General features: G+C 53.4%; 1 protein-coding gene across 2 annotated transcripts in view; it reads left to right on the forward strand.

Moving 5' to 3' along the window:
- Window positions 1–1,423: 1,423 nt before the first annotated feature.
- The window catches only part of AACS (acetoacetyl-CoA synthetase), a 60,107-nt gene continuing 45,319 nt past the window's right edge, over window positions 1,424–16,211 (forward strand). For both annotated transcript variants that reach the window (XM_088019458.1, XM_088019459.1), the window contains exons 1-4: window positions 1,424–1,604; window positions 8,345–8,448; window positions 9,686–9,806; window positions 14,959–15,072. In XM_088019458.1, the coding sequence (XP_087875584.1) occupies window positions 1,472–1,604; window positions 8,345–8,448; window positions 9,686–9,806; window positions 14,959–15,072 (472 nt within the window). In that variant the 5' untranslated portion in view covers window positions 1,424–1,471. The remainder of the gene's footprint in view (window positions 1,605–8,344; window positions 8,449–9,685; window positions 9,807–14,958; window positions 15,073–16,211) is intronic.

Here is a 16,211-nt window from a genome sequence, read left to right on the forward strand (position 1 = left end):
ACAGTAGGAGTGTAATAAATTAACCTTCAAGATATACCCCAAGTCTCATTTTTCTATTTCCACATCTGCCACCTGGTCCAGCCACCATCATCTCTCTCTCTCTCTTTTTAAAAGATTTTATTTATTTGACAGAGAGAAAGAAAGAGAGCATGAGCAGGGGGAGTGGGAGAAGGAGAAGCAGACTCCCCACCAAGCAGGGAGCCCCATGTGGGGCTCGATTCCAGGACCCTGGAACCATGACCCCAGCCGAAGGCAGACGCCCAACCAGCTGAGCCACCCAGGCGCCCCACCATCATCTCTTTCAACATCATCCTAACTGGTCTCCCTGCTTCTATACCTGCTCCCTGAAATCTATTCTCAACTCAGCAGCCAGAGGAATTCCTATTACAGCTACAGTCAGAACATGACCCTCTTCTGCTCAAAACCTTCAGCGGTCCCATCTTGCCCATCGTAAAAGCTGGTCTTCATTGTCCTTAGGAGCCACTTGTGTGGCCACTCTTCCTTCATTGACTTTATCTTCTACTCCAGGTCTCTCAAGTCAAAGAAAAAGGCTGGACCCTTTACTAGTTCTCTAACCACACCCAACACTCCTGCTCAGGGCCTTAGCACCTGCTGTCATCTCTGCCTGGACACTTTCCCCCAGATACTGAAGAGCTCATTACTCCTGTCACCTGCTTCAAGTTGGTGGCAGACGTCACCTTTTCAATGGAATCCTCCCTGACGACTCTATTTAAATAGAAACACTCCTTCTGTCTTTTCTATCCTTCCCTGCTTTCTTTCCATAGTACTTAATACTTTTTATTACATGAATTACTGTACACGTATTATTTATACGACACTCATTGGTATACTACATATTTCACTGCATGCATTATACTATGTATGACGTATATACGACATCTTCGTCCCTTATCTCCTGTTGACACAAGGCAGGAACTTTGCTTCGTTCACTGCTGTATCCGCAAAGCCCTGCACCGTGCCCGGCACCCAGCAGGCGCTCCGTCAATAATCCGCAGGAAGAACAAATCAATAGCGAACGAATGAGCACAGGAACGGGCCAGCGCCTCTCGGCTTCCCGTGCTGCTTTAACCCCTTGACGTCCCAGGTGAGGATGGGGAGCTCGGGCGCAACGCGCCTGCGCAACTCCACCCACCGCGCGCGGGTTCGAGTCCCGGCCGCGGTAGGGCGCGGCGGGGAGCACTCCTTTGCGAGGTTCGGCACCGGCGGAGGGTTACACGCGGAGGGGCGGGGCCTGGCAGGGGCGGGGCCTGGCAGGGGCGGGGCCTGGCAGGGGCGGGGCCGGCCGGGGATCCCGCAGACGCGCCCGCGCCGAGCTCAGTCGTGCTGCCTGCCACCCGTCGGTGCCGCTCACCCGCCGCCCCGGGACCCTGCCGCTCCGCCTGCCGCCCCCCGCCCGGTCCCACCCCCGGTCCCGGTCCCAGCACAGCCGACGCCGCCCCCCGCCGCAGCCATGTCCAAGCAGCCGCGGTCCGGCCGGGAGGAGATCCTGGAGTGCCAGGTGATGTGGGAGCCTGACAGCAAGAAGAACACGCAGATGGACCGTTTCCGGGCGGCTGTGGGCGCCGCCTGCGGCCTGGCGCTGGGTGAGTGCGGGCACGCGGCCCGGGGGCTCCGCGGCCACCACCGCTCCCCCCCGCCCACCGGGCCGTGGCCTCCAGAAGTCTGGCTCCCCCTCGGGGTCCGAAGGGCCCCCTGGCAGAGGGACCCCCTCCTGGGGACCGGGGCGCCCCCTTCTCCGGGGCGTTGCTGTCAGGGCCCCTCCTGGTTGTTGGAATAATCCCCTGATTCTCAGTTTCCCTGTTCCGGGGCTTGGAGGAGCCCCTGGCAGTGGAGGCCCCCTCTCCAGGGGGTGGGGCACCTTCTGACGGTGGGGTTTTGCCCCCTTGTCTGTGCAGGACTCCTCCTGACTGTAGCATCTATGTCCCCGGCAGGGGTCTTCACCCGCCCCCACTCGCCCCCACCCCTCCCGGGCCTTGGAACCTCTGGGGACTGAGATCCCTTGCTAGTCTTCCTACTTGTGAGGTGAGGGGCCCCTGGGGTCTTGCACTCTGGCCTGGCCGGGGGGGGGGGGGGGGGGGCGCTTCCTCCCAGACATAGGGTCTTTCTGACTTGTAGCTCTTCTCCTATGTTTGTGGGGGGTCCCTTGCCAGCCAGTAGCCCCTTGTGTTGTCCCCTCCTAGGCCCCTCATCTTGAGCTTACTAAAGGGCTGCCATGGAATTCAGGCACCTAGGAGAAAGACGGTCAGGTAGAGCCTTTGGGATTGGGGCGAGACTCCTTCCCCTCCTGTTTACGCTCGCAGCCTGCTGCAGAACCTAGCCACGGGCCCTCCCTCCGGCCACCACCCTGGCTCTCAGAAACAGCCTGGCCTGGCTGCGTGTGGGCTGGGCAGACGAGGCCCTTTTTCTGGGTGAGAAGCACCTGCACGTGCTTCCCTCCGGCTCTGGCTGGCTTGTCCGACTTCCTGCAGGACATTCCCCACCTTCAGCGGTTTTTAGCTCCTCACAGCCACTTTCCTCCCCTTCGTGGCCCTCGGCTGGCTTCTGGGACTCCTGTGTTCCTGTCGGTGGCATCACCGTTCTCAGTAATCCTCACAGAAGTGGAGACTGGGTCGTCTGCCCTGCATAGGGGAGTCCTCAGCAGCACTGCCTTCCTTCTTAATCCCCCCTTTTTGTGGGGGGCCCTTGTTCCCTCTACCCCGAACACTGGCTGGTTTCCTGCTTCCTACTTTTCCTTCCTCCTCCCTTCTGTACACCCTGCTTGCTTCGCCGGAGCACAGGTCTGACTTTGTCACTCCTTGGCTCAGAGGCTCACAATGGCCCCTTGTTGACCGTGAAATCGCACAGTGCCACCTGGCAGCTTCCAAGCCCTCCACCGTAGGATGGGTGTCATAGCTTCCACTGAGCCCCTTCCCTTGGCAAACCCAGCTCTCTCGCTCTCCCTCCCTCCTGCTCACTAGACAGGGAGCACCTTGGAGACAGATGTGGCTTATTACTCGGGGGCCTTCCAGGTAGTAGTGGGTAAATAATGTGTGTCTGGTTGGGGGAGAACAGACCTGATTCCTTCTCCCCCAAGAAGAGCCAGGAGTGGAACATTCGTCTGTGTTACCTCCCCTCGATTCTGTCTCTTTCCCCTGCTGGCAGTAGTATAATATTCTTCTCCTGTGCTTAACTAGCCGTGGCACTTTAGGAAGTGATGGCACATGAGTTGTGAGGTGGGTGAGACACATCTGACTTGACTACCTGGATTTCGAACTGGCTCCACCACTTCTTTATGATCAGGAGGAAGTCACCAGATCTTCCCTGAGTCTCACTTTCCCTGGCTGTAAAATGGGCATGATGAGAGGACCTGTGTCAGTGGGTGGTATGAGGGTGACAGGAGGCCCTCAGGCCCAGCGGTCACCTGCACCTGGCTGGTCCGTGGGTCGCTGTGTAAACACTACTGAGCACTCCCAGTCGGCCTGCTCGGGGCGGTGGACTGGGGGTCCAGGCCCAGACTGGACCTGAAGACTTGGCTCAGGTGGCTCACACACTGGGAGACTGCATAGGGAAAGCAAGATTTCCAACTTGTTTTGAAAACCCAAAGGTCTGTGATGCTGGGTCTGTGTCACCATGTGGTGGCAATAAGCTAGACTGAGCAGGGTTCTCCTCTTGGTCTGGGGGAGCTTTAGAGCTTGATGTTTGTCTCTCTCTCTCTTTTTTTAAAGATTTTATTTATTTATTTGACAGAGACACAGCGAGAGACGGAACACAAGCAGGGGGAGTGGGAGAGGGAGAAGCAAGCTCCCCGCTGAGCAGGGAGCCCGATGCGGGGCTCGATCCCAGGACCCTGGGATTATGACCTGAGCCGAAGGTAGACGCTTAATGACCGAGCCCTCAGGCGCTCCTTGGTGTTTGTGTTTTACTCTTCCACTCCTGATGGTTGAGCCAGCCTGCTGCTTCCAGAGGCCCAGCCCTGGCGGTTTTGGGCTTTAAGAGCCAACTCACATGCTGCCTTGTTTTTGATCATTGTCTTTGAATGTTTTCTCCTTTCATCTGCTCTCCAAATGCATGTAATTTGGACTTTCATTCTGCCTCGTCTTTCCATTAATTTGTGAGTATTCTAGTCGCTTCAAGACTGCACACTTGAACTTGTACTCCCCCCCACCCCCCGGGGTCTTGTGTGTAGTTGGTATGCAGTCTTGAGCAATGCTGTCGCTCGCATGTACAGAGAGAGAGCAAAGTACGCACCTTCACGGGTCGCTTCAGTTGTGCTCTGGTTCTGAGGTTGGACGGCTGGGGGCCATCCTCCCGCCTGGCCACCTGGCCATGAGCCCAAAACCCCAGACCGAGGTTGGCGTGAGGTCTCTATCCCCGCCGTTCAGGAGCTGCCCGATCTGGGTGGGCTTACTTATTCTCTTTCCCGCACCCAGGGCCATTGCTTGGTTTATTGTCACTGCTTCTAGCGGAGCTACCTGAGGGCTCCCTGCAAGCCCACGTAGACCTGGGGGCCCTCAGGATGCGGACCCCTTATGGAGCAGCCCACAGCTGCAGCCCAGCATATGTGCCTGTGGTGTGAGGCCTCTTTTGCAAGACCCCAGGGCGCATGCTACACGCACCAGCCCCCCCCCTTGATTAGGGGAGGGACACCCCCTTCAAAGCACCTGCTGGTTTGGTGGCCTGTGCCACGTGTTTTCCGGTGTACCACAAGCTACAACTCAGTTCAGTGTTGGAGCAGCTGGGACATCGTTTGCCCACAGATAGAAGGCTTGCTCCCTGTTCTCAAATAGCTCAAGTGTAGCTGGAGGAGAAAGCTCGTGCAGGCTAGCAGTGCGGCGAGTGAGTCAGGGCCGAGCGCCAGCGCACGGCAGCCTGCTGTCGCCTCCCGGGCGCTCCAGGGCGTGTTGGCTCTGGCAGACAGGATCCTGAGCTGAGACTTGGAGGTGTAGGCTGGTCAAAAGTCTCGTAGGTGGAGAGGAAGAAGAGGGTGAAGGGAAAGCAAGACTTGCACATTCAGATGCCTACGGGGACCCAGAGGGTGATGGGCATAATACCAGTCAACTTAGTGGGTGCTTTTTCTGTTTTTAAAGATTTTATTTATTTATTTGAGAGAGAGAGTGAGAGAGAGCGAGCACATGAGGGGGGGGAGGGTCAGAGGGAGAAGCAGACTCCCCGCTGAGCAGGGAGCCCGATGCGGGACTCGATCCCGGGACTCCAGGATCATGACCTGAGCCGAAGGCAGTCGCCCAACCAACTGAGCCACCCAGGCGCCCCCTTAGTGGGTGCTTTACACACGCATCCGCCGACTCCATCCTCAGTAACCTGGCCAGGTAGGTGCTGCTTTCACCCCCTTTCCCCAGCTGGGAAAACGGAAGTTCAGTCCTGGTTGGGATGTCGCAGCTGTGAGTAGCCCATCTGTAGTCTGTTTCTGGAATCATTAGTCTGTGCCGCGGTATGTGGCCTTGGGCATGTGGGTGAGGGTGGGGCGCGGCTGTCACCCAGCTCTGTAGTTGCTTGTCACTACGTGGTGGGACGGTGCCTTAGTGATCTGGGAGAGCAAGGCGGGGGCTGCGCTGTTGGGAGCTGGCCTCAGAAGTCGCCCTTGGTCATTTCCATACTATCCTGTTGGTGACACGGATGAGTCCTGCTCAGTGTGGGGAGGGGACAGCACAGGGAGGTGAGGGCGGAGGTGAGAAACAGGAGCCGGTCACAGCTGTTCTCTTGTCTCAGGAGAAGGCAGCGACACTGAATTTCATTTGAAACCTGACTTTAGTACATTGACAGCTAGTTCCAGTTCTTCACGAGCAGCGTGCAGCCTGAACCACACAGGCCTGTGGCGGATCATCCGGGCTTTGGGATGCTGCCTGTGAGTGGGGGCCAGGAGTGTGTGAGCAGGAGCCGGAAGGGCGTGTCTGAAGAGGGGTCCCCGATGACTTGGCTGGGTCGTCAGCGGTGGAGAAGTCTCTGCACCGAGTCCTTCCGTTTCTCTGCTGTCCTCTACGGTCCTTGTGATGTTGGGTTGCTGTCGAGACCACTCAGTCCCCAGATTGGCAGGCGGGTGGCATCTTCCTCCCTCGCGGATGCTGCTGGTGACTCACTCTTGATGGGCTTTTGTAGTCTTCAGTGGAGGTGTGGGTGTGAAGCCTCTGGTCCATCTCTTGTGTGAGCCTGAAGGAATTTTTGGTGCCGGAACTATTTGCCCTTTGCAAGGATCAAGGTGACCAAAAACAAACAAAAGACTGGGAGAGAATGGAGCTGTGGGCCTGTTTGCCTAGTGCGGGCAGGGTGGAGCCTCCCTCTCCCGCCCCCCCTTCTGGACCCGGAGTCCTGCTCATTAACACTTCCATGTACTTGCACAGCCCGTCCTGTCTGCTAGCCCGCTGTGGGTCGTGCTTCTGCAGGATGTGACCAGCAGTGGCTGCAGTGGCTGTCACGCCAGGTACTTTCTCTCTGCCAAGCACTGTTCTTAGTGCTTCATGTGTTCTGACTGTTTCAGTCCTGACAGTGACCCTGTGACAAGTACCATTCTCTTCCTTTCATGGAGGAGAAACTGAGGTCCAGAGATGATTGATTACTCATCTGAGTCACATGGAAATTGGCGGGATCTGAACCCGGATTGTGGCACTCTGGAGCCTTTGTCTTTAAGCAACATGCTCTACTGCTCCTCGGGGTCACTGTTGTTATTCCCATCTTGCAGTTGACAATGCCGAGGCTCAGAGGGTGGAGCAGCTTGCCCACCGTCATTGTGTAGTAAGTGGCAGAGCCGAGATTCTAATGCGGGTCGTCCAGCCCAACCCTGGAGCGCAGTGTTACCTCTCCTCGGTCATGGGGGCATCCATGGCCTCCTCCAGTCAATTTCCAGGTGACACACAGGGAAACTGAGTCCCCAAGACTGGCCTACCTGAGGTCCCCAAGCGTGGTCTCTAGAGTCAGGGTTGGCCCCAGCCTTCCAGATGCCCGGTCCTGGCGTTTTTCCCTGCATGTTTGGTGGACCTGCTCTCTGGCCCCTGGCGTGAGTAGGTGGGTGGGGCCGGAGGGCCGTTCTCCTGGGGCTTGGAGGAGGTGGCCTGAAGCCCCCGTTCCCTGATCACTGTATGACCTCTGTCCTGCCTCTCCGCATTTCATCCAGGTGACCCTTCTCCATCCCTGCTGCAGACCCACTCACTCCAGCACTCTTTAACTGGGCTCTTGGCTTCCTCCCAGTGTCCTGACCCTGCCCTTGCTGCCAGGGCCAGCCCCTCCTCCTGCAGCATGCTCCTGCTCTCAGAGATCTCTCCTTTCCTCTGTGTACTCCCTCTCTGGCCCCCAGGGCTGGGAACAGGGAGGACCATTAAGTCTTTAGCTGACTGATGGCAGCGAGAGAATTCAGCCCAGCCATCATATTAGGCCATTTTTTTCTGTTCCTGACACCTGCTGGTCATCTTCCTCTTGTTACCACATCCTTGGAGCACCAGCATATGAATGGAGAGCCTACCGAAAATATGTGGCAATTAAAAAGGCCCAGTGAGGGGCAGCAACTTTCCCCAGGATTGGAACCAGGTGGGAAGAAGAGCGAGTTTTCATTTGTGTGAAAGCCGGAGAGAGGGATGTATTTACTCATACATAAAATCTGGAAGGACACACAAATCTCTTTAACTGGTTACTTCTAGGTAAGAAAAGTTAGATGATTGTGGGGCAGGATGGAGAGACTTCCTGAATGACCTTCTGCACTTCTGTTACCTTGAATCATATGGCTTATTCAAAAATCAAAATAAATACCTGTTCCTCTCTCCCCCAAACATTGTTACTGGCACAAGAAGTCATCAATAAGCTCCTAGTTTTGCACTTCTGTGTTTTCAAATCTATTGGATATGGCTTTCCTGTTTGTATGGTATAATAATAGCAAGCTTAATGGAGTTCTGATTTGGTCCAAGGTCCTGTTCTAGTATCTGTCTCATGCATGTGCTTATGCTCATTTAAATGCTCCCAATAGCCCTGCCAAGAGGGGGTGCTATTAACCATCTCCATTTCACAGATGGGGAAACCGAGACACAGTTTGCTCAAGTAACCTCCACAAGGTTGCACAGCTAATAACCGGCCAGGCCAGGATTTGCAGCCAGGCCTTCTGGCTCCAGAGTCCATGTTCTTAGGCACGCTGGTTATGATATGGAACCACTGCCCGGCAGTGGTGGGTTTCTGGGGGGTAAGAATTGGGATACCCCACCTCCCCCAGACCATTTCTTGTCAGACACCTTCAAACTGCTCAGACATAACTGTTAATTCCTTACGTGTGTCCCCGTCTTCTTATTGGACTGCCAAGACTTTCTAAGATTGGTTTGAGCCATGTGCCATTTTATTTTGTTTTTAGAAAATTATGATGACTTATACCACTGGTCAGTTGAATCCTATCCAGACTTCTGGGCGGAGTTCTGGAAATTCAGTGGAATTGTCTTCTCACGCACGTATGATGAGGTAAGTAGGGATTTTACTTATGCATTACCTTTTTATGGTTATGTTCCAAAATAAAGTGTTTGTTTTTGGGAATACTGAATCATATTTTCTTTTGACGCCTCGCATCAGTGGGAAAAAGTCATTGTTTTAGAGAGTTGGCAGAAAATTGTGTTGAGGTCACAGACTCCATGGAGACCAGGCAACCTCTGGACTCTGTGATGTGTGGACCTCAGGCCCTGTCCTGGGAACTTGGGCGATCCTACATGCAGGGCATCGTCGTTTTATTTTTATTTTATCTTAAAAAAAATTTAATTGTGGTAAAAGACACATAACACAATTTACCATCTTTTTTTTTTTTCCACAATTTACCATCTTAACCATTTTAAAGTGTCCAGTTCCATGGTGTTATTAAATACATTCACATTATTGTTCTTTTTTAAATTGTCAGTAGTTTTATTATTTTTTAAACCTGGAGTTCAGGGAACGTTCTGACGCCTCATGCTGTCCGTCAATCTGGGGAAAGTGGGTCCTGTTACCCAAAGTATAACTTAATTGTGTTTTCGTGTGACTGGGGGGTGAACTGTTCTGAGAGGCTCACCTGTATATGCACTTGGGGAAGGATGTCGAGGTTCCAGCCCATGGAGGAAGGAGGCTAGGGGCCCGGCTCTGGCTCTGGGGGGTTGCGGTGGGAGGGGCGGGTGGGTCCTGGAGCTCCGTCTCCCAGATTTCAGTGTGTGTGGTCAGAGCCTGCGGCATTGGGCAGGTGCCCACCTGTCTTACTTACTTTCTGGCCCCTGCACCTCTCATAGAGTAGGTGCTTCATACAGGTCTGCTGAAAGAGTTCATTTGTGGGGATGCTGTTTTCCCTTGGCATTCATTTCCTTTTTTTTTTTTAAAAAAAAAAAAACCTCATGGGGGAATAATTAGCCATGAAACCGTATCTATTTAAAGCGCCCAACGTGATGATCTGATATACAGACACACTGTGGGATTAACACACCCATTGCCTCACTTTCCCTGTGGTGAGAATGCTGAAGATCTCTTCCCAGCAACTTGCACATGTGAAATCCTGTCTGATGAACTGATCTCTCTTCAGTTCCAAGCCTGGAGGCCAGTCCAGTGCTCAGTCTATGAAACGATCTAATGAGGCTTTGGGCCAGTGAGTTAGTGGGCTTCCCGGGAAGCAGAGTCACTTGTATTTATTCCTGGTGTAGATCTCATCTGGGTGCGTGTCTTGGTTTGCTGTCGTTCTCGGTAGGTTGTGGACACATCGAAAGGAATCGCAGATGTCCCCGAGTGGTTCAAAGGCAGTCGTCTAAACTACGCGGAAAACCTCCTGCGGCACAAAGAAAATGACCGAGTTGCCCTATACGCTGCAAGTGAGTCCTCATGGCCCCAGTGGATTTCCCTCTCTCCGCATCCTGTGCCACGCACACGAAGGGCCACGTGGCTGGAGAGGCTCCAAACATCCAGATTGCCGTGTGTGTTTTCAAACAATGTTCTGGCACTTTTTTTATTGTGGTAAAAAGTGGGTAACATTAAATGTACCGTCTGGACCATTTTTAAGCATACAGTTCCGTAGTGTTAGGTGCCTTCCCGTTGCTGTGCATCAGCTCTGCAGAACGGTTCCATCCTCCCCCTGTTTCGGCATGGTGTCCTCAGAGTCCATCCGTGTAGTCGTGTGTGATAGGGTTTCCTACCTTTTTGAGGCTGTATGTATTCCCTTGTTTGGATACCCCACATCTTGTGTGTCTGTTGATCTGTCACGGGGCACCTGGGTCACGTTCACCTCCTGGCTGTTGTGAATAGGCTATGACAAACATGGGTGTGCACATAGCTCCTTGAGGTCCAGCTTTGGATCCTTTTGGGTAGATACCCAGAGGTGGATCGTATGGCGACTCTATGTTTAATTTCCCGAGGAACCTCCTCCATACTGTTTTTCTGTAACGGCTGCCCTTGGCACCTTTCCGACATCGTTAAGACCTCTGTTGACTTTTTCTTCTTGCTGAGAAAGGGAGGGGACATTCATGTGATCATGTTTTATGGGAGAAATTGAGACACCAAATATGAAGTAACCAGCTCAGAGTCACCGGGACAGTTAGTGAGGGAACTACAGCTAGAATCTCTGCCTGTTGACTTCTCTTTAAAAAAAAAAAGTTTAAAGAATTTTCTAATTTATGTACTAAGCAGGTTCCAGAAGAGTTGCCATAAAATATTTGAAATAAACGGGGAGTTTTCTTAGTAAGGAGACACTGTGGTTGGCCTCCTAATTAATTAGGTTTTTGGTAAGCCTGAAGTTTTGTAAAAAAGTAACATTGGATTTATATTGTATTGGTTAAGGTTTGAGGTGTTTCACGGTGGATTTTCCAGGTGACTATGTTTTTCTCCTTTGAGTGATAAAGCTTTACTTACTCATTTTAGACACAGCATGTGCTACTTGGGTTGTGAGGAAATAGGGCATCCGCAGAGGAGACTGAACTTCACTGGACCTTTGGTGTTCATGACTCACGGCTTCCAGTTTTGGGATGGTGACAGAATCTAATGCTGTCGAGCTGTCCACATGTGTGGGATGGTCTGCTCCCTCCTTTGCAAAGGGAGCTCAGGTAGCTGTGCCCCCTGCCGTCACCTGCCCAAGTCTTGTCTCTTGCCACCTGCTCTCAGTCCTTGCAACCCCTGTCTACGTTACAAGTTACTATTTGTTGTCAGAAGTGGTGTTACAAGTCAGATAATTATGCTTGTCCAGGTAGTGCCTGAAGTAGGGGTAGCTGACCTTGGGTGAGCCCCTTAACCTCTCTGGGTCTGTTTCTACCTCTGTCTAATGGAGAGGAGGAGAGTACCTATTCAGGAATATTGTAGAGCTTAAATGAGTGAATGTGTATACATGTGTATACAGCAGTTTCCGCCACAGGGGAAACGTGCATAGCTCTCAGTTGAGGTTATACCTCTGAAATCCCTGTGTGGCTTTTCTAAATCCTGGCTGTCCAGTTCCTACCGTGGCTTCCTAGAGCACATCTTCCAGGGATGGGGCCCAGGCTCATGTATATTTTTAAAGCCCACGGTTGCTTCTGATGCATATTGTTGGTTAAGAACCACAGAGTCTTGCCTTTATGTAGTCTTTGGGCTGTTCGGCATTATTCTCCCTTCCTTGGTTCTTAGCCGGATGCAGTTTGGGCTGAGCACGTAAATAAGTAGCCTTGGGAATGGGGACACTACACGAGTCCTGCATCTCTCCCTTGCTTTTCAAGGAGGTATTTGCATGTCCATCCGTCCATTCACTCGTTCTCAGATCTGTCTCAAATGTCTCTTCAGTGCAAAGTGTTGGGAACATGGTGTTGACCAGGACGGCTGACATTGGAGTGGGGCGCACGATAAGAAAACCATGCGGATGGTCCCCAGCTTAGGACTGTTTGACTTCACAGTGGTTTAGCGCATTCAGTAGAAACCGTACTTGGAATTTTGAATCTAGACCTTGTCGCCCGGGCTCACGATCCGCGGTCCCATCCTGTTTGTGATACTGGGCAGCGGCCGCCGCTCCCCGTCAGCCACGCGATCACGTGGGTCACAGACGCCACCTGCATCGTCTGTCACTGTCAGTGCCGTAGTCAGGTGATTTTGTCCAGCGGGAGGCTCACGTCGGTGCTCTGAGCACGTTGAAGGTGGGCCGGGCTATGCTGTGGTGGCCGCTAGGTGAGGTGTGTGAAATGCAGGCACACTCTGAGCTGGAGCCGGTGGGCTAAGCTTTAGCTTTGTAAAATGAATGGAGGAGCACATTTGCCTGGGGTTCCTTACACCCTTGAAGTCTAATAGGAGTTGGTTTACAGGGTTTCAGTAGTGAGCCGCGTGTGTGACACGGGCATGCCTGCTACGTGACCCTGGTCACAATAGCCCCCGGCAGGGAACCGGCTGGAGGTGCTTGGCGGCCACAGCCTCCGGGAGGCAGAGAGCGGCGGAAGCTGGGAGAGCGGGCCTCCTTCAAGGGGGATTTCAGCCACGAGAGTCATCCATGCCCTTGCGCGGCGCATGTCAGTGGTTCTTCGCATCTTCACAGGGTTGTCAAGGACCACCTCTGTCTAGTTCCTGCTGTCTCTGCCACCTCAAAGGGACACCCCTCCTCAGACCCGGCACCCATCGGTGTCTGTCGTCTCCTCGCGTTTGCCCGTGCTGGACGTTTCCTAGAGATGGAATCCCGTGTGGCTCTTGGTGTCTGGCCTCTTGCTTGGCCTCATGCTTTCAAGGCCCCTCCGCGCTGTGGCAACTGTCAGTGCTTCCTTCCTTTTATGTCCCAGTCACGTTCGGGTGTGTGGATCCAGCACGTTCTCTCTGCCCGCGAGAGGCCCTTCAAGGGCTGTCCTGCCCCAGGCACTGGGGTCCCTTGGTGAGCTCTGCTCAGCGCCTTTATGACCGGAGGGGCGGGAACGCTGGGCCTGTCTTTGATTGTTTTTCCTGCTCCCGTCAGAGGTCTCTGCACTTTTACCTCAGGCACCGCACCAGGTCCCAGTTTCTCCCTCGGGAAAGTGGGAAAGGTCAGATGTGAATCTTCTGACAAAACGAAACAAACCTGAAAATCGGTGATGCTAGTGGGAAAACAGACCAGTCTTGGGGGTGGCTGTGCGCTCACGCTCTCACGCTCCCCCTCACGTGTATATTGGCTGCACCCAGACCCTCTTTCCCTAAGTCCAGCTGTGTCCTGAGCGTGGGTGAGGGAGGTAAGGTGGTCATTCCGGGTGCGTGGTGGCTGTTTCACACTTGTCCCTGCGCGCTCTCCCTGCCCAGCCCTGCCGTTCCTTCCCTTTAAGTAGGAGAACCCCTTCTTCTAATGAGCTCCCCTTTTATTTGCAGTGGAAATAAGTGCCCTCAAGCCAGGGATCAAATTTAGTTTACAAATAAAGTACCTTCTTCTTCTTCTTTTTTAATTTAATTAATTTATTTGACAGAGTGGGAGCGAGAGAGAGCACACAAGCAGGGGGAGCGGCAGGTGGAGGGAGAAGCAGGGACCTGATGTGGGGCTCGATCCCAGGACCCTGGGATCATGACTTGAGCGGAAGGCAGACGCTTAACCGACTGAGCCACCCAGGCATCCCACAAATAGGGTACCTTCTTAGCAGGGTCCTAGATCGGCTGGTTATTGGCTTGGGGACTTGAAAGTCACTCACTGTGTTTTGCTCTCTGCATGTTTTCCTAATTCGTTCCCACTCTCCCAGCTGAGTGCAGGTACTTGTGGAGTTCTGCTTTGTGCTCGCTTAGGCATTCTTGGCCGACCCCATCCCTCCTCCATATGATCCCTGGGGAGGCCACAAGGTGCCGCCAAAGGAAGGCGTTCACTGGTGCCTTCATGCTCCAGCGAGCAGAGCAGAAGCAGTATGCATTAGCCCATCAGTGTGGAAGTTCCAAGAACAGCTGCCTGCACAGCACATTCTGTCTTTGACCAGTGGTTTCAGGTTACTGGGTATTTTTACAGGATAGGAAATCACGTGGGGGAGTGGAAATATGGGAGAAGTAATTACGAGGCTACTCAGTAAGGAGAGAAAAGAACCAGGGGTAGGCATACATAACCTTAAGGAAATGGGAAAAGCCAGATTTATACCAAAGAGAAATCAGGATGTTTGGAGAAGTGATGCTTCATGTTATAGAATCAAACAGCACTTAGTCAGGAATAAAATATTTGCATCAAAGACAACAGTCAGAGGAGTAATGTCTTTCCAGTAGAAAGTACATTCAAATAATTTTCCCACACCCATGCAACATTGAGTCTTGGTTGTATTCATTTTCTTTCTTTCTTTTTTTTTTAAGATTTTATTTATTTTAGAGAGAGAGAGAGCATGCAAGCAGGGGGAGGGGGAAAGGGAGAGGGAGAGGCTTAAAATAGTAAACTCTTAGTGTCTCACAGTTTCTGTGGGTTGCATGTTCAGAAATGGCTTAGCAGGGTGGTTCTGGCTTGGGAGCCCTTCATGAAGTTGCAATGAGGATGTCGGCAGGGGCTGCATCATCTGAAGGATTGACCGAGGCGGGCAGTTCCACATCCAAGATGGTACACTCCCATGGAGTCCTCAGTTTCTCACCACGTGGCAGCTAGATCCCCCAGAGTGAGCTAGGTGGAAGCTGCCGTGTCTTCTAGGACCAAGCATCAGAAGTCACTGGTCTCCAGTGTCATGTTGGTTACCTGGCTCGGGCCCCATCAATGTGTGCAGACTCACCTGAGAACATGAGCACCAAGGACGGGGATCAGTGGGGTCGTTGTGGTGGCCAGCTAGCACACCGTCCTGTTCCGTTATTGCCGTCTGGTAGGTGGAAATTCGTGTCTCGCTGTTGTCACTTATGTTTCTTCGATAGCGAGGCAGATCATTCTAATGTCTTAGGCTGACTTCCACATACACGCCCTTCCCTAGGAAGCTGAGGAAACCCACATCTGGGTGATGTTCTGGGCACCCGTTTCCAACCTGCGTTTAAGCCGTGTGAGTTTTCCTCCTTGTCTGTGACTGAGAACCTTTCTTTTAGGGTTGTCTCTACCGCCTGTCCCTTTTCTCTTCCCAGGGGAAGGCAAAGAGGAAATTGTGAAGGTGACGTTTGAAGAGTTGCGGCAACAAGTAGCTTTGTTTGCAGCAGCAATGAGGAAAATGGGCGTGAAACAAGGAGACCGGGTGGTCGGTAAGTGTTTTTGGTTCTTGTTGTGGCCTGCGGGGGAGGAGACTGAGGCAGAGTGACTGGCTTGGAAGGTTGAGGACACTTTTGGACAAGATGGCAGATTACATGCAGCCTCATAGGACTTAAGCGATCCTTGCTTGGTGGAGGCTAGATGCACAAGGAAGGTCATGGCGCAGGGAGAGGGCAGGGGAGTCCTGGCAGTAGGGACAGCCTATGGAAAGGCCCTGAGGCTCATGGGCACAGGGCACCTGCAGGGGTGACAGGAGTGTGGTGGGCTGGGTGTGCAGGGCAGGCGGTGGGGTTGGCAGGGACTGTCCTTCTGGAAGGGTTGGAATCCTCAGACCTGAAAGGGAGGCCTGGCTCCTTCTCCCTCCCCGAGTCCCCGCCTTCCTTTGTTCTCTCCTAATCGGGTGGTGAGTCATGATTTCCCACCTAGAGCAATTCAGGTTCTTTCTTATAGTTTTCTTTTCACTTTGACTTTTGGAGAAGGTTTAAAGGCCTGTGTGTGGACCTGGTCTCCACCGCAAGGCACTGTAGTGAATTGAGATGTGGGTGGGTGTGTCCCCAGGGGCCAGCAGCGGGAGATAAGAAGACTTATCGTCCCTGCAGGCCGGGTGGTGTGCAGGCCGGGTGGTTGGGGTGCTAGCCCGCCTCCCCCGCCCCCATGGTGGTGGGGCTGGGGCCACGGGGCAGGGGTGGCGGTGGGAGAAGCCGCTGCTGGGCCTCTCCCTGGGGAGCTCACAGCAAGTGGGTGTTCAGCGTGTGTTTGCAAAGAGGGTGGCCTTATCGTGTGTAAACCGAGGAAAGGGCTGTACCCATGTCTCCGCTGATGGCAGCTGGGCACGGAGTCCCTGCTTGCATGTTAGTTGACTAGCACCAGATAGTAGGCACGCACCAAGTTGCCTCCTCTCTTACTCAATGGGGCCCGCCCGTGGTTGCTCGCTGCCGGGAGGTTCCTGCGAGCCCACGGAAAACCCACCGCCACTCTCTCCCCACATCCTGCTTTTGTTCTGTTGTTGTCCTTAGAGACCGCCTGAAATCTTGGGATCATTTGTGTGCATGCCTGCGTCTGTCTGTCTGTCCTCCCATACTAGAGGACCGGGCTTGGTCTTCTGTTCACTGCCGTGTCTCTGTCCCCAGGG

The sequence above is a fragment of the Eumetopias jubatus genome, unplaced genomic scaffold (assembly GCF_037043125.1).
Source record: "Eumetopias jubatus isolate StellerSeaLion01/CBP00866 unplaced genomic scaffold, mEumJub1_p1.0 scaffold_16, whole genome shotgun sequence".
Classification (NCBI taxonomy): Eukaryota; Metazoa; Chordata; class Mammalia; order Carnivora; family Otariidae; genus Eumetopias; species Eumetopias jubatus.